Source organism: Lithobates pipiens, unplaced genomic scaffold (genome assembly GCF_037356315.1).
Source record: "Lithobates pipiens isolate NorthernLeopardFrog02 unplaced genomic scaffold, aLitPip1_a1.2 Scaffold_22, whole genome shotgun sequence".
In the NCBI taxonomy this organism is placed as follows: domain Eukaryota; kingdom Metazoa; phylum Chordata; class Amphibia; order Anura; family Ranidae; genus Lithobates; species Lithobates pipiens.
The window spans coordinates 26,058,599-26,081,962 of NW_027507784.1; the positions used below are offsets into that span (position 1 = coordinate 26,058,599).

Consider the following 23,364-nt stretch of genomic DNA (forward strand, 5'->3'; position numbering starts at 1 on the left):
GGAGTACATTGTACCTCTACCTATTCATCAAAAAAGTGTAAAAGTGAATAAAGACAGGAGGCAGTTTTTGAAAATTCCTTTAACCACTTGCCGAATGGGCACTTATACCCACTTCCTAACCAGGGCAATTTTCATCTTTCAGCACTCTCACATTTTGAATGACAATTACTCAGCCGTGCAGCACTGTACCCATATGGCATTTTTGTCCTTTTTTTCACACAAATAGACCTTTCTTTTGGAGGTATTTAATCACCACTGGGTTTTTTATTTTTTGCGCTAAAAATGAAAAAAGACCAAAAATTTTGTAAAAATATGCATTTTTCTCTGTTTCGGTTATAACATTTTCAAATTACTAATTTTTCTTTATAAAAAATTTTGGTCAAAATTTATACTGCTATGTATCTTTGGTAAAAATAACCCAAATACGTATATATCATTTGGTCTTTGTGGATCTCCCCAAGGTAATACATAAAACCTGGCTTGTTAATGGGCCCTAAGGACAGGGTTGATGACTAGTGATGGACGAACTTCCGACGGGACGTTTCGCGAACGCGAAACGCGAACGGGCACAAACGTTCGCGAAAACGACCGTTCGCCGCGGGCTCCATTGACTTCAATGGGAGGCGAATTTCGCAAACCTTTAGGTCGAATTTGCGGCCACGGGGTAATTATTAGGGGGTAGCACGTAGTCCCACCACCTGGACAATAGCATAATACATGTATGAGGTGAATTTGGGATCGATAACTACAAGCATTTTTTTTTTATTTGGGAAATTGTTCTGACAATTCAGGACTATGGAGCTAATGAAGGCAATGGAGGAGAGGGAAGGTCAGGGACCAGGGTAGGCAAACAAGAGGGTGCAGGAGATACAGAGCACTGACAGCAGCACCGTAATACAGAGCACTGACATCAGCACCGTGACATACAGCGCTGACAGCAGCTCCGTGACATACAGCGCTGACAGCAGCTCCGTGACATACAGCGCTGACAGCAGCTCCGTGACATACAGCGCTGACAGCAGCTCCGTGACATACAGCGCTGACAGCAGCTCCGTGACATACAGCGCTGACAGCAGCACCGTGACATACAGCGCTGACAGCAGCTCCGTGACATACAGCGCTGACAGCAGCTCCGTGACATACAGCGCTGACAGCAGCTCCGTGACATACAGCACTGACAGCAGCTCCGTGACATACAGCGCTGACAGCAGCTCCGTGACATACAGCGCTGACAGCAGCACCGTGACATACAGCGCTGACAGCAGCTCCGTGACATACAGCGCTGACAGCAGCTCCGTGACATACAGCGCTGACAGCAGCTCCGTGACATACAGCACTGACAGCAGCTCCGTGACATACAGCGCTGACAGCAGCTCCGTGACATACAGCGCTGACAGCAGCACCGTGACATACAGCGCTGACAGCAGCTCCGTGACATACAGCGCTGACAGCAGCTCCGTGACATACAGCGCTGACAGCAGCTCCGTGACATACAGCGCTGACAGCAGCTCCGTGACATACAGCGCTGACAGCAGCTCCGTGACATACAGCGCTGACAGCAGCTCCGTGACATACAGCGCTGACAGCAGCTCCGTGACATACAGCGCTGACAGCAGCTCCGTGACATACAGCGCTGACAGCAGCACCGTAAGCAGCCCCAGGAGGAAGTCAGCACAGCACAGGGATGGTGTGATCCCCTCATAATAAGAACCCCCAGGAGGAAGTCAGCACAGCACAGGGATGGTGGGAGCCCCTCATAATAAGAACCCCCAGGAGGAAGTCAGCACAGCACAGGGATGGTGGGAGCCCCTCATAATAAGAACACCCAGGAGGAAGTCAGCACAGCACAGGGATGGTGGGAACCCCTCATAATAAGCAGCCCCAGTAGAAATATGACACCGCTCAACCTCTTCAAAGAGGAGGGTAGGGGCATATAGTACGGTGTGCTTTTTTGGGTCAGGGAAGTGAGCCAAATGAATTAAGAAGGTCTGTGTGCTTGATTCCAAAAATTGTTTATAGACATATACATGGTCTACTGATCACATGTGTTGAATTCCTCCGAGATCCATGCCTCATTCATTTTTAGAAATGTGAGGTAGTTAACACTGTCGTGAGCTAGGCGAGTACGCTTATCGGTCACAATCCCCCCTGCTGCGCTGAACGTCCTTTCGGACAGGACACTGGATGAGGGGCAAGCCAACAGTTCGATTGCAAATTGGGCAAGCTCTGGCCAGAGGTCAAGCCTGCCCACCCAGTAGTCTAGGGGTTCATCACTCCTCAGAGCGTCCACATCGGCCGTTAACCCAATGTAGTCGGACACCTGACGGTCTAGGCGTTCCCTGATGCTGGATCCGGATGACACCTGTCGATGGGTCGGCTGAAAGAATGACCTCATATCCGAAGTCACCAACACATCTTCAAACCGGCCTCTTCTTGCAGGCGCTGTTGGATTGGTACCCGCAAATCCTTCTCTGGGAGTGGGAATTGCTCCTCTGCCAGCGCACGCAAAAGCAGAATGCAGCATTTCTCGAAGCAAGGCCTGGAAGTGCTGCATTCTGACAGCCCTCTGCGACGGCGGTAACATTTCCGCCATTTTGTGTTTGTACCGGGGATCTAAGTACGTTGCCACCCAGTACTGGTCCTTGACCCTCATGCTTTTTATACGGGGGTCCCTATTAAAACACTGGAGCATGAAGGCCCCCATTTGCACTCAAGCGGAAGGTATGTGGTGGTGGTGGTGTTGTTGGTGGTAGTGTCTTTGGGGGTGCACATAGCAGAGAGTGAAGAAGAGGGTGCAGATCGAGAGGATGAGGAGGGTGCAGAAGAATAAGGCTGAGTGAGCCACTCAACCAAGTCTGGTGCGTCCTTTAAAGTAATTGAACGCACCTTCTGCAACTTCCCACTTTGGCTCAAGGCTGTTGCTCCTGCCCTACCCCTACCACCCCTGCGGAAGGGCCTGCCTCTTCCTCTGCCTGTCATTTTTTAAATCACCCTGTGACAAAACTCTTAGTCCCTATACCGCTGAAGGACTGCTGCAGTATAGGGCAGCGGTCAGCAGTAGTGCACGTCAACCCTATGTATTGTGGACCGATAGCGGTCCTTACAGAACAGCAGACTGTACTGCACTCAGGCCTATGTACCGTAGCACCCTATACCAAGTTACCAGTCCTTATAAAAACTTTTGTGGACCAAGCAGGTTGTGTGTTAGTGATTAGCAGACTGTACGTCAGTCCCTATACCAATGAAGGACTGCTGCAGTATAGGGCAGCGGTCAGCAGTAGTGCACGGCAACCCTATGTATTGTGGACCGATAGCGGTCCTTACAGAACAGCAGACTGTACTGCACTCAGGCCTATGTACCGTAGCACCCTATACCAAGTTACCAGTCCTTATAAGAACTTTTGTGGACCAAGCAGGTTGTGTGTTAGTGATTAGCAGACTGTACGTCAGTCCCTATACCAATGAAGGACTGCTGCAGTATAGGGCAGCGGTCAGCAGTAGTGCACGTCAACCCTATGTATTGTGGACCGATAGCGGTCCTTACAGAACAGCAGACTGTACTGCACTCAGGCCTATGTACCGTAGCACCCTATACCAAGTTACCAGTCCTTATAAAAACTTTTGTGGACCAAGCAGGTTGTGTGTTAGTGATTAGCAGACTGTACGTCAGTCCCTATACCAATGAAGGACTGCTGCAGTATAGGGCAGCGGTCAGCAGTAGTGCACGGCAACCCTATGTATTGTGGACCGATAGCGGTCCTTACAGAACAGCAGACTGTAACGCACTCAGGCCTATGTACCGTAGCACCCTATACCAAGTTACCAGTCCTTATAAGAACTTTTGTGGACCAAGCAGGTTGTGTGTTAGTGATTAGCAGACTGTACGTCAGTCCCTATACCAATGAAGGACTGCTGCAGTATAGGGCAGCGGTCAGCAGTAGTGCACGGCAACCCTATGTATTGTGGACCGATAGCGGTCCTTACAGAACAGCAGACTGTAACGCACTCAGGCCTATGTACCGTAGCACCCTATACCAAGTTACCAGTCCTTATAAGAACTTTTGTGGACCAAGCAGGTTGTGTATTAGTGTTTAGCAGACTGTGCGTCAGTCCCTATACCGCTGAAGGACTGCTGCAGTATAGGGCAGCGGTCAGCAGTAGTGCACGGCAACCCTATGTATTGTGGACCGATAGCAGTCCTTACAGAACAGCAGACTGTACTGCACTCAGGCCTATGTACCGTAGCACCCTATACCAAGTTACCAGTCCTTATAAGAACTTTTGTGGACCAAGCAGGTTGTGTGTTAGTGTTTAGCAGACTGTGCGTCAGTCCCTATACCGCTGAAGGACTGCTGCAGTATAGGGCAGCGGTCAGCAGTAGTGCACGTCAACCCTATGTATTGTGGACCGATAGCGGTCCTTACAGAACAGCAGACTGTAACGCACTCAGGCCTATGTACCGTAGCACCCTATACCAAGTTACCAGTCCTTATAAGAACTTTTGTGGACCAAGCAGGTTGTGTATTAGTGTTTAGCAGACTGTGCGTCAGTCCCTATACCGCTGAAGGACTGCTGCAGTATAGGGCAGCGGTCAGCAGTAGTGCACGGCAACCCTATCTATTGTGGACCGATAGCGGTCCTTACAGAACAGCAGACTGTACCGCACCCAAGCCTATGTACCGTAGCACCCTAGACAGACCAAGTTACCAGTCCTGATAAAGAGCTTTGTGGAACAAGTGAGTTGTGAATGATTAGCAGACTGCAGCAGAAGGGCAGCAGTCAAGTATAATATTCTTTCTATATTTGGAAGAAAGAATATTATACGTGTACAAGCCTATTACCGTACCACTGATACCAGTCCTGAAAAGAACCTTTGTGGAACTAATAGTAACAGCAAGTCTTTAAAATTATCCTCACTGCCTGACACACTGCTTCCTGCCTGTCCCTATACAAATTGGCAAAAAAGAGTAGGCTGGAACGATTAGCTGGAACAGCTCTTTTGTGGACCTGATAGTAACAGCTAATGATGATGATGATGATGATGATGAAGAAAGACTAATCTGGCTGAGCTGTCCCTAAAATAGCAGCATACAGCGCTCTGTCCCTTTATCTAAACTGACAAAAGAAACTCAGGCTGCTGACCTAACACCTATACCAGTCCTGAAAAGAACTTTTGTGTACCAAATAGCTAGCGTTTTCTCTGTCCCTACTCCACACAGGATCCTTTCCCTACAGTGACAGAAGAAAGAATGTAAAATGGCCACCGGATCGGGTGTATTTATAGGTTAGGGGGAATGTCCAAGTGTCCATGAGCTGTCATGTCTCAATTGGTTGTCCTGTAACACATGATAAACGTGTCACGAAAGGTTAAAGTTCTTGTATACATTAAACACGTAAGTCCGCCGGGGCGAACGACGGAAAAAGGCGTTCGAACCCGCGGACGGCGAAAGTCGGAAATTCGCCGCGAAACGACCGCCGGGCGAACCGTTCGGCCATCACTATTGATGACCACTGATCCAAAGCACTCATATATAAAAGTGAAATATCTCATAAGAAGGAATGGAAACTAATATGATTCGTTCCACTACCAGGGGCTGTTTCTCTTGAAAAGTCGTAATCAGGTGACAGAAAGAACAAAAAGTGCAGCGCCGTATAAGTTTACTGTAGTGTGATTACAGTTTTAATGTAAAAAAAGTGGAAAGACACTCACAATGTTAAAAAACATATCCAGCGTTAGGGAGTCTGGTGCTTATCCGTGTAAAGCCGATGGTGTATAGCAGGGATCTGCAATTAGCGGACCTCCAGCTGTTGCAAAACTACAAATCCCATCATGCCTCTGTCTCTGGGTGTCATGCTTGTGGCTGTCGGAGTCTTGCTATGCATCATGGGATTTGTAGTTCTGCATCAGCTGGAGGTCCGCTAATTGCATATCCCTGGTGTATAGAGTACGTGAAACTAGCAAAACAGAAAGAGAAAGGCGCACCGACCTAGTGCAATACCTTGATCTTCCTCAGAGCCAAGAAATAGTAGTGGTAGATGATCCACTTGGAGATGCCAGTGGATCATCTACCACTACTATTTCTTGGCTCTCGCCCTCGAAACGTATTAGCCATTTGGATACCTCCTGGTCTTCCAGCAGGACCGATGGACATTAAAGAGGAGCTGCACAAAAAAAAAAATATTAAAAGCCAGCAGCTACTAATATTGCAGCTGCTGACTTTTAATAATATCACACTTACCTGTCCCAGGTTCCAGCGATGTCGGCGGCAGATGACGAGCGATCGCTCGTCTCGCTGCAGCCACCGCCGCCATCCTCTGTCAGGGAATCGGGAAGTGAAGCAAGAGGGCTTCACTGCCCGGTTCCCTACTGCGCATGCGCGAGTTGCGCTGCGCTGGTTCCCCGCTGTGTCTCTGGGAACTGTGTGTTTCCCAGAACACAACGGGGGGGGGGGCGGAGCCATGCGGCGGTGGGCGGAGTCATGCGGCGGTCTGGCCGGAAGTGGGTGCAGTTACCTGGATTATCCAGGTAACTGCACCCCCCTCCCCCCCGAAAGGTGCCGATTGTGGCACCGGAGGGGGGGAGGGATAATACTAGCGGAACTTCCCCTTTAGGGTGAAGAACCGCTTTAACAGACCTACTTGCAGTGAAGTACACTCATTGTGACATGTGTTTTATCTATTACGTTTGTGAGTATATGTTACTCTTTTAATCTTTTCAATAAATTATATTGCGGTAATGCACTAGGTCTGTGCACCTTTCTCTTTCTGTTTTGCTAGTTTCCAGTTTGAGGATGCCCTATATCCTGAGAAGGCAGCAAGACCACCAGCATTAGGAAGCTTCTATACTGTTCATACCTCTGGGTTACCACTGTTAGCACTGGAGAACATTTGCATGATTGTGTACAGTACATGGCCAGAGGTCGGGGGATGCTGGTGGCTTCCTGAGACACTGTGGAACTGTTGACGTCACACCCGGGTGCTCCGATCGCACACTACGCCTGCCCCACCCAGTTGGGAGTGTCTCCGAGTTCTCTGGTAATCGCTGGGAGCCACCAGCGTCCCTGGACTTCCAGCCACATACTGTATACACCATCGTCTTTACACAGATGAACACCAGACTTGAACACCAGATTGTTTTTAACATTGTGAGTGTCCTTCCACTTTTTTTACATTAAAACTGTGATCATACTACTCAACGCTACTCGTATAGCAAAACATCGCTTGTATATTAAGTTCAAATTTTTAAATGTTGCTCATCTGGCAAGATGCTAGTATACCAACTTACTCACAAACCTAGGTTTTACTCTATGACCGTTGATCATATTTGGGTAAAGAACATCACTACTATCCACATCTATTGCTTTGGTGGCTGAGGATTCCAAGCCATTGACAGTAGCAGCTGCTATGGATGCAGCAGGTATCAGCACCCACTGTTTTCTTAGTTAACCATTGACGGTGAGAAGCAGGAAATACTACTTCTGTATATGATGATCAGCTCCCTCCAAACAGGGGGCCAATCAGGCAAAAGTCCAGGCATTCATGCAAATGTCAGAACAACCAACGTTTGGTCTGAAGCAAGGTTTGAACAGAACAGTCAACTTATCCCTACTTTCCAAAGATGGCTCCTTTGCTTTCCTATAGAGTGCAGTCACCCTTAGATAGGACGTGTTTTATTGGTTGGATCACTAAGTGAAAGTACAGGAAAAAAAAACATAAAAAAAGAAAATGAATGCTACCACATCTAAGGTTTGATAAGCTGTGATATAATACATTTTTGTTTTGGGTTTTAAATATACTGTAATTTAACCTTACAATGTACCTGTTTTGTTAAAAAGGAAAGCTTCCTGAAGTGGTTCTAGAAGAGATGCATGTCGGACTCTGCAGGAGTAGGTCTTGCTCTGTCGCATATTAGCTTGATTAATTTTAATTGTACTGTTAATTTGATAGCTTTGGTCTTTACTTTCCATAACTCTACCCATGACAGATTGTTCAACAATTATTCCATCTTCCAACCAATCAATGTAAATTTCAGGCGGGTAGAAACCAGTAACAGCACAGTGCAGTGTATCCCCCTCGTCAGATATACTTGTTATTTTCACTACCGGAGGAGCTGTAAGAAATTAAAATTAATCTTCTATTTAAAAGGAGAAAATGCATAGGAATTACAGTAAGTCGAGCCTTTAACTCAATAAGAAGAGTAAAAAGTTGACAAGCTTGGAAATGCAAAAAAACAAAAAATAAAAATAAACCCTAAAGTGAACAAATTTTCTGTTTTATCAGTATAGAACACTAAAGCCTCATACACGCGATTGGACTTTGTACAAACTTTCTTGTGGATTTTTGTACAAAGGGCGTTGGCCGAGAACTTGTATTGCTTACACATAGCAGGACTTTTTCAGCCAACTTTCACCAAATCACGTGTTTTTTCTGCTCTTTACCGCCACCTTTGGTCAACTTCTGTATTGTTGTCTGATCTTTTGCATTGGTTCTGGGCATGTGTGTTTGTACTTTGTACAAAAGTCCTATGGTTTTCTGTACACGCGATGAAGCTTTGCTCCATCGCGCGAAAGTTTGTCCATTCGCACAGCCAACAAAAGTCCGATGAAAACCGAAAAGTTTGACGGATGTTGCTCCAAAACAGCTAATTTGCATGTTGTCGAAAAGTCTGATCATGTGTACGGGCCTTAAGATCAAAGAAAGTTGACTGCTGATTTTTGTTTTTTTCTTATATTTAGGTGTTCATTTTGAAGCTTTTGTTTTCCATATACAGAAAAATAGTAAGAAATAGAAAGCAGTTACTATGTTGTAGAAATAAAAAGTTTGAAAAAAGTTGCCCCTGAGTTAAAAGAGTTCACTACCTTTCCTGCTGCTCATGCTGCTATTCATTCCAAAATTGTGGAGAGGCTGCTGCTGGAAGAGTATAAAAAATCTGACAGTTTTGGGTTTTATGGATTCCTGTTTGTGGGCTGTGTGCTGGTTTATCCCATTGGCTGCAAGTCACTAATGTATTCTGAGTGGGCATCCGGGAACTTTACTGGATTCCGAAGACCAGTCCCCTATAGACACTGAACCAGGGCTGTCTTTAATATCGATTGGACCCTGGGCAAAAATTTTCTTGGCGTTCCCCCCCCCCCCCCCATGCAATTCCACCCTCCATCTGCTCTGAGACATACAATAAATAGCAGCTAGACTTTAAATCAGTTTACTCTATAAGATTAGGCAGCAATTGCGATTGGTTGCGAGCTGTTATAGCATATCATTACTGCTTACTGACCGGTTGCTAGAGGTTACAGCACACATTGCGGCTCACTGATTAGTTGCTAGAGGTTACAGCAAATGATTTCTGCTTGTTAATTGGTTGATAGAGATTACTGTACAGTAATACTGCTCACTGATTGGCTGCTAGAGGTTATAGTACATCGTCTCCTCGCTGCAGGGGGCATGATATACATATGAATGCCGCCATAAATTTACATATCAATGCCACTGACTGCAGCTGCTCACTTATGAATGCGGCCGCTATTTACATATGAATGCCGTTATTTATATGTAAACACAAGGTATGCAGGTGAGTCACCTGTACACAACAATAGGGCAGAGCTGGGCAGCATTAGTACCAGCACTTCCCACTGAGATATTGGGACACAGCACAGGACTAAAACTTCAAGGATAAGGGAATTTAAAATGGGGTAGTTGGCAAAAATGAGGAAGCTGCTTTGGGCCCCACAACAAAGACAGGGCCCAGGGCAGGTGTCCCTTTTGCCCTGCCTTAAAGACGGCCCTGCACTGAACTGCTTAAACTGCCTGATTGGTTGCAGCTACCTGATGTCACCCTGTACATTGGTAGATAAGCAGTCCTGAATTCTGTTGAGGTCTCCCAACCCAGGACTTTGGACAGTGGAGGAGAGCATTGGCCACCAGGGGTGTAGGGTAATAATTTAAGCATATCACCTTATTCATTATCCCCTAGACAAATTTTAGTGTGGAGGAAGACCTACTGCAGGAGCATTTTTTTTTCCTGGAGTTTAGCTTAAATGACAGCCTAATAATATTTTACAGCACTGCTTTGTTGTGACAGCACAGACTGGGAATTAACAATAGTTCCAGTTATACTGTTAATAAGCTGGAACTCAGCCGTTAATACTTTATTGTTCTGGGACCATGGCATTTACAGTTAACTTGGAAACCAAAATCATGATCTTCAGTGTAATGTAAGGTATATAGCTAATCACTGGCCTGACCCAAAGAAGCTGTAATTTGCTTCCAACCTGACTAAATATTGTCAGGTACAAACAACAGGTAGAAAAACTCTGCTCATGTAACAAGATTGTCAGCTTCTGTAGAGCATTGTTGGTTGCATTAACTTTATGGGTTCAAGAAAAGCAAAAAAAAAAGAGCAGATTTTAGTCACTGCCAATATGTTATTATTTTTTATATTATTTTCCATTTACCTTGTGTCTCCAATAGGATGCTGATATCATTATGGTCCATGTCGTGAATAACTAAGCATGTGTATTTTCCTTCATCCATAACGGTCACATTGTGCAAGGAGATAGACACATTCCCATTTCTTGCCAATTCTTCACTGAATATGATTCTGGAGTGAGTACTTACAACTTTCCTGTCATATCTCAAGATTTCCCTTTCATTGGCATACCAAACCACAACAAGGGAATTTGGGTCCACTGGCATGTTTGGCACAGAGAAGGTGCAAGTGAGGAGAACATTGGATCCAAGAAACACTCGCTGAAGAGAAGGCCCGGACACATGCAAGGCTGAACCTGTCAAGAGATTTTAAAATTTAAAGCAAAAAGGCAAGACAAAATCATATTTGGAAAGCAAATGCAAGATAACAATTTTAACCCCCCTGGCGGTATGATTATTTCAGATTTTTGGTGCTGAAAGCAGTACAATTATTTTGCATGGAAATTTGATGTTTTATATTGTAGTCCTGTAATTCTTAGGAATAACTCACTTAAATCTGTCCAAACAAGAGTCTAGCAGACATCCCAGGCATGATAAAGTTTGAAACACTAAATCATAAATTATAATATAATCACTAACTATAAATATTTATACCAAATAATAATAATAAAAATAATTGAATAATTTAATCAAATCAAAAACATTGAAATTTGCTCAGTTGCAGAATTGTCACTGTCATTATTTTTCAGTATTTGATGACGGATCGCCCCTCAAATCGCTATCCCTCAATTCTGCGAGTGATTCTAATTTATTATCTCTGTTTTCTAGCTGGTCTAAAACCACTTTTGATGTAAAGGGACAGTTTTGGTTGCTATGGACAATCTCCAGTTTCCAGGCATAAATAACAGTTTTTATAATATAAAACTGCATGCATGGCACGGGAAAAACCACTAGGGACAAAAGGGATGTGAAATTATTTCATACAGTAATGTAATCTGTAAGATTACAGTGTACTGTACGTATACTGTGTGTTTCACTTTTGTTTCGCCGTTCTCCGTCCCCGTGCATCACAACACTCGCAGGAAACGGAGCTTGGTTCTGTGATAGATCGAGCAGAGGACGGCTCGCACACAGAGCGGGGAGACATCGCAGGATCCTGGGGACAAGGTAAGTAAGCTCTTCCTGAATCCTGTGATGCGATCCTGAGTCTGGCTCGGGGTTACCGCTTTTGGTTCTGAAATCCCACCACAAGCCAGACTCGGGAATACTGCCAGAGAGGTTAACAGACACAATAATTAAATTTCGATTTTTTTTTTAAACCATAGCCTCAAAGTAGAGATGACAAATACATATGGCGTGCACCATATACATGTAGCACCCACCACTTTTAGGTGGGTGCAAACAGGTAGAAGTTAGGAGAAATGACCAGTGCCTTACTATTTCTTTGTTTAGGCCTGGATGTTTTGATTTTGGGTTAGGGAGGAGCAGTAGACTAGAGGGGCATGTGACCACCTGTTCTTCACCTTGGGAAACCTCCCTTGCTCTCCAGAGTAATGTTCTGTAAATGAGGCGGGTCAGGGACTGAAGGACAGGCAGCATATATGGTCCAGTCATTAATTTGTTTGGGCAGGGGCGGGATCTACATATAAATTGAAGTCACATGCTTCCTGGAGGGAGATGGGAAGAGATTAGATCCAAAAAGGCTGCACGATGTGACCTTCAGGAACAGGGTTGGAAGGCCTGGGGGTTCAGAAACACCAGCGTTGCAAAGCAAATGAAACCAACCGGAAGGCCTGAGGGTTCAGGGTTTACGTTAACAGATTGCAAAAAAAAAAAACCCTAGGGGAAAGAACCAGGCATCCCGGCTGGGATGAAGCATTGCTCAAGAAATGCAAAGTGGCTGCCAAGCGGACAGAGTAGACTGGGGGCGCCTGGACTTTCCTGAACTGGCCCTGGGAGGAATCACACGAGGCGAGAGAGGCAAGTGAGGCCTGGGACTTCCAGCATTCCAATTTACCCAGATGCCTTTCAGAGGGGCATCGGCCGGTTTGCAAAGGGAAAGGGTTCTAGCTACTCACATGGAACAAGAAGAAGAGGCAGCTCATACTTTCTTGCATCACTGATATACAGCATACCGCAGCAAGAGAAATAAATGTTCCTTGTTTAACTGTTGGACTGTGTCTGTTGTTACTCAAGCAGGGTGGAAGAAGTGGGGGTTAAATCAGCAGTACTGTAATGAACTACCTAGAAGCTCCCAAGGGAGTAGTGCGCTACATACAGTAAACTGCCAGTCTAGTCTGTAATATGCAAAAGATAAAAATTCTAAACTGCATACACACTATTCGATTTTCTGCAGATTTTTGTCTTCAGATTTACCAAAACTATGTAGTGCAAGGGCCTACCTGATTGCATATCTGTCACATCAACTTCTCATACTTGCAGTGTACCAGTGCAAAAAGACACACACATCTTATTTCATTTATATTTATCACATCAATGAAGTTGTCAGCATGCCTGATTGAAGAAGTCACGGATGTCGATCGCAAGGCAAGTACATATGCTGTATGTCATTGTCCACTTGTCACGTCACCTGCCACAAGTTGTGTATTGTCCACTTACCACGTCACCTGCCACAAGTTGTGTATTGTCCACTTGCCACGACACCTGCCACAAGACCTGCCACGAGTGTCACATGACCTGCAACGAGTGCCATGTGGCCGGCCATGAGTGCCACGTGGCCAAGTTGTGGATTGTCCACTTGCCACGTCACCTGTCACCAAGTGACCCCAGATATGGGCAATATGCCAAGTACCTTTCTGCAGCAGAGAATGACATTTTGCAACCCAACTTTGGGGCTACGTATCTCGGGGCCACTTATAGCTAGAAACCGAAAATTAGGTATGGAAACACAGTAGACCTAGCACTACAACATCTCTAAATTTGGGGTTTCTAGCATCAAGTAACTCCGAGATACGTGGCCCCAAAATCAGGTCACAAAATGTCAAGCACTTTTCTGCAGCAGAGAATTACATTTTGTGACCTGACTTTGAGGCCACATATCTCGGGGTCACTTATAGCTAGAAACACCAAATTTGGTATGCAAACACAATAGAACTAGCACTACAAGGTCTCCAAATTTGGAGTTTCTAGCACCCCAAGATACATGGCCCTAAAGTCGGGTCACAAAATATTTTCGAATCCGGTTGAAATAGTTTTGAATGCGGTTGAAATAATTTCGAATCATGTTGAAATAATTTTGAATCCGGTAGAAATATTGTCGAATTTGGTTGAAATATTTTCGAATGCAACCGATTTTTCGAATTCGGTAGAAAACTAAACAAAATCCGAAAACAAATTTAACGAATATAACTAAACAAAATTAATTAATTAATGAATTAAAACTAAACAAAACTAAACAAATTTTTTCCTTTTGCACATGTCTACTCATTTGCACACTGCTCAGTATTTGCACTTAGCCTCCACCTTAGCCCAGTAGGGAGGTACTACTGTAGTCTGTGGGGAGGATGTTAAATACGGGCGTTTCCCGTTTTCAGCTGAAAAGGCTGGATATCGGTTCTTAGTGCCAATACTGGCTATAAAGGTCTCTGTCCTATAAGTCTTGGCCCGATGGAGAGTAAAAACACCACAATTCCAACTTTCAACACAAACCACACTTATAAGACCCAGGATAAGGGGTAAAACAAAATTCTGTGTCCAGAGAGGAATATATCCAGGAGGGGCAAGGAGAGCTTCTAAAGAGGATATGTCTGGTTGTACTGTGAGTATGGTTATTGCAGAGCAGACTGGGCTTTTCCCTCACCCTGCCCCTAATGGACAAAGGGTGACTTACACATATGGGGGGCCTGGGGAGCTGAAAAGGGAGTTTCTCAATCTCTCCAAGGTAAGCTGAGTTACATGAGTCCCCCATTCAAAGTGACTCCCTTCACAGTAATAGTAATACTATTCAACAGAAATGGGTTTAATGAATGCATATAAAAAGGACCCCTCATTAATCAGAGTTAGTCCCAATAAATAAACAATGATCAGCTATACCAATCACTTTAAGGCTAAAGATAGATGATGCAGTAATCGAATACTGTAATTACTGTGTTTTAGAAAAATTCTATCTTCAAACCCTTGGCACTGATATGGGGGCTAGTGTTGCCCCCATTTATGTGACTTTATTGATAGGGTGCTGATCAAAGGTTTTTATCATGTCATTCATATCATGTCATCCTTACAGGAGAGGAGAGAATAATATTTACTCAAGTTGATGAAGGGAAAACTCTATCATTGAAATGCATTCCTTTAATTTGGTGATGTTCTTGTTGGTGGAGCTTGTGCATGTGGTGCTATGTGTGTTCCATAGGCCTCCAGGTGGGCACTCGAGAAGAGGAGGAGCCAGGATGCCACGGGGGACCCCAGAAGAGGAGGATCAGGGCCACTCTGTACAAAATCACTGCACAGAGGAGGTAAGTATAGGCATGTTTGTTATTTTTTCTTTTTTTTTAAAACAAAGCTTTACAATCACTTTAAAAGCCCCCACCTCCATCTTGAATCTGCTACAAATCTTCCTGGTGTGTTAGCCGGATGTTATGGGAAATCCTGGATGTTATGGGAACCATGGCTAACATGGAAGTGGTTGCAGAGATAATCTGTGAGAGAAGGGTGCAGAGGTGAGCAGAAGTGCCCCCTCTGCATCGCAAAACCATGAACCTTGCACTCTGGGCATAATGGACCCCAGAACCCTGCACTCTGGATGCAGTGCACTCCTGACTGCACTCTGTGCCTAACACCCTACTGAACCCTGCATTCTATGTGTATCACCCTCCTCTGTATTATTCCCTCCTGAACCCTGTACTCTGTGTATTACTCACTTCTGAACCCTGCACTCTGTGTATTATGAACTCCTGAACCCTGCACTCTGTGTATTACTCACTCCTGAACCCTGTACTCTGTGTATTACGCATTCCTGAACCCTGCACTCTTTAGATTAGGCACTCTTGAACCTTGCACCTTGGGTATTACAGTCTCCTGAAATCAGCACTCTGTGTATTGTGTTCGCCTGAACCCCGTACTCTGTGTATTGCTCTCTCCCGAACTCTGCACTCTGTATTACGCTCCCTTGAACCCTGCACTCTTTGTATTACACTCCCATGTGCCCTGCACTCTGTGTATTAGGCTCCACTGAACCATGCATCCTCTGTATTCCACTCTCCTGAACCCTGCACTCGGGATGCAGTGCTGACTGCACTCTGTGCCCAACACCCTACTGAACCTAGCATTCTATGTGTATCGCCCTCCTGTGTATTATCCCATCCTGAACTCTGCACTCTATGTACTATGCTCTCCTGTATCCAGCACTCTGTGTATTATTCTCTCATGGAACCAGAACTCTGTGTATTGCGCTCTCCTGAACCGTGCACTCTGTGTATTAGACTCTCCTGAAACCAGCACTCTGTGTATTATGCTCTCCTGAACCTGTGCTTGTGTGTTATGCACTCCTGGTTTTACTTAACAATGCCCCTTTAAGACCCTCCCACTGAGAAATTTGGCCACACCCACCCTATAACACAGAGCACACATGGAAGACAATGGGCCAATGGGGAGAAATTTTCCTTGACCCAGGGCCACCTATAAGAGGCTACCACTTTTCCCTCTTTACGGGACCCAGGCACACAAGAGGGCCTGGCCAGCAGGGGGAATCGGATGTGGGCAGGACAACGAGGATGATCAGTACTGTGGCATTTACAGGAACAATGTTCTGTGTGGCTCTCCGCGGTAGCTGAAAGCTGGTTTCTCCCCCTCCCTTTAAACTGCTGAAGGGAGAGACACACAGGGAAATGCTCTTGCAATTACCCCACCCCCCAATGGTAGCAATCCCCCTCTCTGTCCTACCCACATCTGATTCCCCTAACAGGCTGCTGTGTATCTGCTCTGTGCCCCCCTCAGTGCTGCCAGCTTTTCTCTTTTGCTGGCTTCTGTGGGCACACAGGGGATTTTCAGGATGGAGAGTAGGGGAAGGGGCTGGTACTGTAAATATGTAATTTACTTGCTCCTTCTTTTAGTGAATGAACACAGTGAGTGCTCAATCAATACTTGTGTTCATTCATAATGGAAGCATCGTAAACTGTGTTTACTATTCTTAAGTTTATGAGTAAACAGGAGTCTCTGGGTTGATTTGCTAAAATCTGGTGCAGCTCTGTGTAGAAACCAATTAACTTCTATTTTTTTTTTTATCAAAGCTTAAAGTGGAGGGCCACCCTGAAAAACAAAAAAAATTTAAAAATTACAAAAAAATCTAAAAAAAAAAAATGAAACATTTTTTTTTTTTTTACTTACCAGAAATGCCTGTTGCTAGGCACTTTATCCTAATCTTCCTCTTCCTCCTCCGCGGAGATCTTCTGTCTTCTCTCTTCGTCGCAGCATCTTCTGGGGTAATGGGTCGTGATGTGTTCTGGGAACTGTGTGTTCCAGAACACAGCGCGTCCCATTCAGAAAGCGCTGCGGGACTCGCGCATGCGCAGTAGCTGCGGGACTCGCGCATGCGCAGTAGGAAACGGGCAGTGAAGCCATAAGGCTCTACTGCCTGTTTCTCTTAGATGGAATGGCGGCGTCGGGACCCGAGAGCCGAGGGACGGGTTGGCCTCGGGCGGCCGACATCACGGGCGCCCTGGACAGGTAAGTTTGTTTATTAAGTCAGCAGCTGCAGTGTTTGCAGCTGCTGACTTTTTTTTTTTATTATTTTAAACGGACCTCCTCTTTAAGTAGTTAAGAAACTGAAATTAGAAGCTAATTGGCTACCATGCACATCTCCATTGATAAATAAAGACCTCTGTCTCCTGAGCTGAGGCTGCAGAGAAAGGAAATTAATAATCTTTGTCTCAAAGGTGAGATTTCAGGGGTCTATTTAGACCCATGCTATTTCCTCCTACCCAACAGCATTGTCAAAAAAAAAAATAGTAAAAATTATTATTTTTTTTTTTATAAATAACAATAAATTGTAAAAAAGTTTAAAAGATTGTAAAAATAATTTTAGAAATGAAGGGCTCATTCGCACGTGTTCTTTGGCCCATACAGTGTGAACGAGCAGTCAGGGTGGCTGGAGCCACCTGTCACTCTATGTTGATGCAGCTGCTGTGTAAACACATCCACCAGTTTTAATTTTATAAGTGTGTAGGTGTGGGTGAGTGGCCCAAAATACACACTGTCACTGTTCACCCACACGCCAGTCAAAATTAGGACCTGCGGCTGTGTTCGTACAATTACTGCGTCCCCATAGTGTAACATAAGCTGCCTGCACACAGCAATAGCCACACAAAAAAGAAGCACTGATTCACACTGTACAGGCCACAGCACCCATGTGAATGAGCCCCAAGATCTAATTTACACACAGAACTTTATTTATTAACTCAATACAGTTTTATCCTTTAGATTTGGCCTGTGCTGCTGCTGCCTTCCACCTTAGGGTGCACACCCACGTACAGCCCTTGCGGAAGCCTGGCAAATCAAATCCCAGGCTTCTGCAGCATTATACCTCCATGGCTGGGCCTTTCAGCTTAGGGAGCATGCTGACATACACCCCTTAAGGCCCATCAAATTTCTTAGCATCAGGCCTATGATGCTCCTAATCCAGTTCTGCTTGTTAGCATATTCTGTTGTAAATTTTCAAAGCATTTAACCAAATTTCAGCATTTTGCCAACATTGTCACCAATCCCCACTGAGCCCATATGAGTAACCTTGGAGATTAACCACTTCCATACCGAGCCTATTCTGGCACTCCTATCCTACATGTAAAAATCATATTTTTATTGCTAGAAAATTACTTAGAACCCCCAAACATTATATATTTTTTAGCAGACACCCTAGAGTATAAAATGGCGGTTGTTGCAACTTTTTATCTCGCACGGTATTTGCACAACAATTTTTTAAACGTTTAAACTGTTTCAGGAATTAAAAAATAACAAAACAGTAACGTTAACCCATTATTTTTTTGTATAATGTGATGTTACGCCGACTAAATAGATACCCAACATGTCACATTTTAAAATTGCGCACACTCATGGATTGGCGCCAAAGTTCGATGCTTAAAAATCTCCATAGGCGACGCTTTACATTTTTTTACAGGTTACAAGTTTAGAGTTACAGAGGAGGTCTAATGCCTCGTACACGCGATCAAAATTCTCGTCGGAAAAAGCTCTGATGGTTTTCCCCGATGGAATTCCGACGGAATTCGGCTCAAGCTGTCTTGCCTACACACGGTCATATCAAATTCCGAGTTCATTAGCCAGTAGCCAATAGCTTCTGTCTCGTAGTTGAATCTGAGCATGCGTGATTTTTGGCGTGTCGTAATTGCATACACGCGATCAGAATTTCCGATAGAAAGTTCTTCCATCGGGAAAATTAAGAACATGCTATCAATTTTTGGCTGGCAGAAATTCCGATGGAACATACATACAGTCGCATTTTCCGATGAAAAGCTCTCATCAGTCTTTTTCTGGCCGAAATTCCGATTGTGTGTACGTGGCATTGCACACACTCTCATACCTCCCATGTGTGATTTGAACAGTGTTTACATATGTGGGCAGGACTCACATATGCATTTGCTTCTGAGCGCAAGCTACTGGGGACAGGGGCGTTTTATAAAAAAAAAAAAAATAGTTTATTGTTTATTCTACTTTATTTTTTTTATTTTTACACTTTCTCTTTTACATTTTTTTCTGATCACTTTTATTCCTATTACAAGGAATGTCAGCATTCCTTGTAATAGGAATGGTGTGTAATAGGTCCTCTTTATAGAGAGACGCAGCGTCAATAAGACCCCACATCTCTCCTCCAGGCTGCAAAGCATGAGATCCTAAAAAAAATTCACAATCCCATGAATACCAGCCACAATCGCAGCTTTGTTTACAATCGCGGCCTGGACATAACGTCACTCCCGGGCCTCCGACGGTCACAGAGATGACTGGTGACCATCTGGTCACTGGAAATCTCTATGGTCATCATCCAGCGGCGGGACCCCAATGGCACGGGAGAGCCCGAAGAAGCACCAGATGGCGACGGGATGGGTGAATGTCCCCTCCCCTCGCCTGTTATGCCGCGTACACATGATTGGAAATTCCACCAGCAAAAGTCTGATGAGAGCTTTTGGTTGAAAAATGCGACCGTGTGTAAGTGCCATCGGACTTTTGCTGGCGGAATTCCAACCAGCAAAAGATTGAGAGCAGGTTCTCAATTTTTGGTCGGAAAAAGTTTCAATCGGAAATTCCGATCGTCTGTACCAATTCGAACGCGCAAAATGCTCGGAAACAATTTGACGCATGCTCGGAAGCATTGAACTTAATTTTCTCGGCTCGTTGTAGTGTTGTACATCACCGCGTTCTTGACGGTCCAAAGTTCAGCGAACTTTTGTGTGACTGTGTGTATGCAAGCCAAGCTTGAGCTGAATTCCGTCGCAAAAAACATCCACGTTTTTTCCAACGGGAAATCCGCTTGTGTGTACATGGCATAAGAATGATCAGGCAGCAGAACTGCCACTATTATCATTCTTACAGTGCACAGAATCGCTGGCTGAAAACAAGGATATCTGAATGATGCCTGTAGCTGTACCATCATTCAGATATTCCCACTGAAAGTCAAAGACGTCATATGACGTGGTTAAAAAAAAAAATAATAATAAACAGTTTGGAATTTGTGAGAAGAAAATTGTGTAAACTATTACTCAATCCCAAATTCACATAGAAAATATGAGAAAAAATTACAGTTTGGAAATTTGCTAGATAATGGAAATTGATATCTAAAATGGTAAGGCTGTAAAATGTAATTACTGCACAGCAAAGATTGTTAACGTATGTAAACTAAATCAGTAGATAGATTTTCATTGTACTAAGATTTTGATACTTACAAAGTAATAAAGTGATATTAAAGTCAAATAAATAAAAAATAAATATGTTATATTTACCTGCTCTGTGCAGTTGGTTTTGCATGGAGCAGACCCAATCCTCCTCTTCTCGGGTCCCCTGCTGGTGCTCCTGGCTCCTTCCTCCTGCCAAGTGGCCCCAGAGCAAGCAGCTTGCAATGGGGTCACCCGAGCAGATTGGTTCCTGAGCTGCGTCTTTGCATGTACATTCACATACGCATCTCTCTCATCATTGGCTCACTGGTTGTGATTGACAGCAGTGGGAAACCAATGGCTTCCACTTCCGCTTCTGTCTTAGCCAATGAGTAGGGAGAGTCCTCGGAGAGAGCCGAGACATGCTCATTGCTGGAGGAAGATCGGGCTCAGGTAAGTATCGGGGTGGTTGCTACATATAGAAGGTTTTTTACCTTTATGCATAGAATGCATGAAGGTACAAATCCTTCAGCCGTTACAAACACTTTAAATTTGATACCTCTAGTAAACATTTGTCCATTTCTGCACCCTATAGATTTACTAAAACTGGAGCGTGCAAAACATGGTTCAGCTCTGCATAGAAACCAATCAGCATCCATTTTTTTTTTTTGTCAAAGCTTAATAGAACAAGCTGAAGTTAGAAGCTGATTGGCTACTATGCACAGATGCACCACTGTTTCAGTTTTAGTAAACCCCCCCCCCCCCCCCCACACACACACACACACTATATCAGATATTGTTAGGCTAGGAATGTTGTAGGCCAGAAGATGTAGTTCCAATTGTTCTATCTATCTAGCTAGCTATCTAGATTCTACCTATCTTGGATATTTAAAAATCAATACATTACATTACAGGGCGGCACAGTGGTGTAGTGGTTAGCGCTCTCGCCTAGCAATAATAAGCGTCGCTGGTTCAAATCCCAACCATGACATTACCTGCCTGGAGTTTGCATGTCTTCCCAGTGCCTGTGTGGGCTTCCTCTAGGCACTCCGGTTTCCTCCCACACTCCCAAGACCCACAAGTAGGTAAATTGGCCCTAATACATGACTAGGGACCTTGGATTGTGGGCTCCTTGAGGGTAGGCCCCGATGTGAGTGTGCAATGTACACAGATAGGGACAATTGTAGACACTCAGGATAGACTGATGTCTTTATTAAACCTTACTAACCATGTAACTATATATGATGAAAAAATGAATACCATAAATAAAGTGCTCATTTAGAGAATGCCATCGCATGTGCAAAGTTGCATAAAACACACATATAGTGACAATTAGGATTGTGCAATTTGTTTCGTAACTAATCGAAATTCGGCAAAATTTTGCATCTTTCGGACATTGAACAATGAACCGAATAGACAATAAAAGTTCCTCTAATGGTAACCCATTATACAACAAATTAAAAATCCCTCAAAAAACTGTTAAGATCAAATTCGATGTTTAGTCCTCAGGGTGCAAAAGTATCTAAAATAAAGATCCATTTGTACTCTAACTGACTGAGGGTTCTTACTTTATGGCTCCCTCGCAGATGTTTTTTATATGGTTCAATCCCCCAAAACTTAAGGTGTGTGGCAAAATGTTTAGAGACACTATGTTTGTCAAACCCTTTAATTATATTCTGAACGTGTTCTTTAATGCGTACCATTCAATGGTATTTTTGTCCGTCCTATATATTGTAACCCACAGCTACATTATAATGCATATATCAATCCCTCTGTATTGCATCCTATGAAGTCCTTGACCTCATAGACATTGCCTATACTAGTGAAAGTGAATGAAGATTTTTGTTTTCTACTAGTCGTCTTGTTTTAGTCCACGCAAAGCAGTGTTTGCATGGGAAGAACCTTTTTCCTGTGAAAAATTTAAAATTTTTAATTGGTGGATCAGGTATGTTTTTGACAATTTTATCCCTTAACGTATGGGCCCTCTTATATACAAATGTAGGCCTATCTGGTAGTAGTTTTTGATATTTTCTCTTTATGATATTTTTGATTTATTTATATTGAATATTATAGTCTAAAATAATAGGTACTGTGTCTACCCTAGATTCTATTTTGTCCTTGTCTTGGATGAGTTAGTTCCAATTCATCACAACTACTTCTGATATTTTTCTTTGTATATGTTTACTATCATATCCTTTCTCGCTAAATCTATGTCCATTTTTTTCTGCCTGGACCAGGAGGTAGTCTTCTTTTTTACGTACAGTTACATCTTAATCGCATTAGTTGGCCTTTAGGGATGTTATAGGGCCAGTTATGGTGGTGACAGCTCTCGAAGGGAATATAACTATTTTTATCCACATTCTTGAAGTGTGTCTTTGAGCTGATTTTTCCATCTTCTTGTCTAATTTCTAGATCTAAACAAGATATATTTTTCTTACTGATGTCCCATGTTAGTTTGATACTTCTGTCATTGGTATTCAATTTTTCTAGAAAGTACATCAATTGGTCCTGTTCATCTTTCCATAGTATGCAGATATCACCAATGTATCTTTTGTAGATGTAGAATTCCATAGGTGTGTCTGAAAAGACCATTTTGTCCTCCCATTTTGCCATGAAAAGTCCAGCGACGCTAGGTGAAATTGCTATTGTACCAGAAGTATCTGTTTTTCAAACAGAAATCCAGACATTTGACTAGGTATTTTCTCTGGATGCAGAGAAGTGTAGTATGCATTTTTAGACCTCATTTTGTGGCTTTGCACGCTTATTGATGTAGTATTATAGTGTAGAGTGAAGATGCATCTGCTGTAGCCATAATCCAAGGGCCTCCTACATTGGGTATCATGTCCAAGATCTGTAGCAGTTGTTTCATGCCCCTTAAATACGCTCTAGTATTCTGTACAACTGGCTGAAGATATATACTGGCATATTCTGGCAGTGAGGTAATCTATCCCATTAACTATGGGTCTAAAGGGAAGGTTTTCCTTATCTTTGTGCATCTTAGGTATTGAATATATGATGGGGGTACGGCAAGATTCAGGTATTAGAAATTGCCTCTTTTTTGTTCAGTATGTTCCTTTTTAGTCCTAGATGTATGACTTCAAGTTCT

General features: G+C 43.8%; 1 protein-coding gene across 1 annotated transcript in view; it reads right to left on the reverse strand.

Annotated features, from left to right (window-relative positions):
- LOC143923455 (up-regulator of cell proliferation-like) overlaps positions 1 to 23,364 on the reverse strand; it is a 51,903-nt gene that overhangs the window by 17,346 nt on the left and 11,193 nt on the right. Inside the window, exons 2-3 of the mRNA XM_077447140.1 lie at positions 10,452 to 10,781; positions 7,820 to 8,110 (exon numbers count right to left, since the gene is read on the reverse strand). Coding sequence (XP_077303266.1) covers positions 7,820 to 8,110; positions 10,452 to 10,781 — 621 coding nt within the window. The remainder of the gene's footprint in view (positions 1 to 7,819; positions 8,111 to 10,451; positions 10,782 to 23,364) is intronic.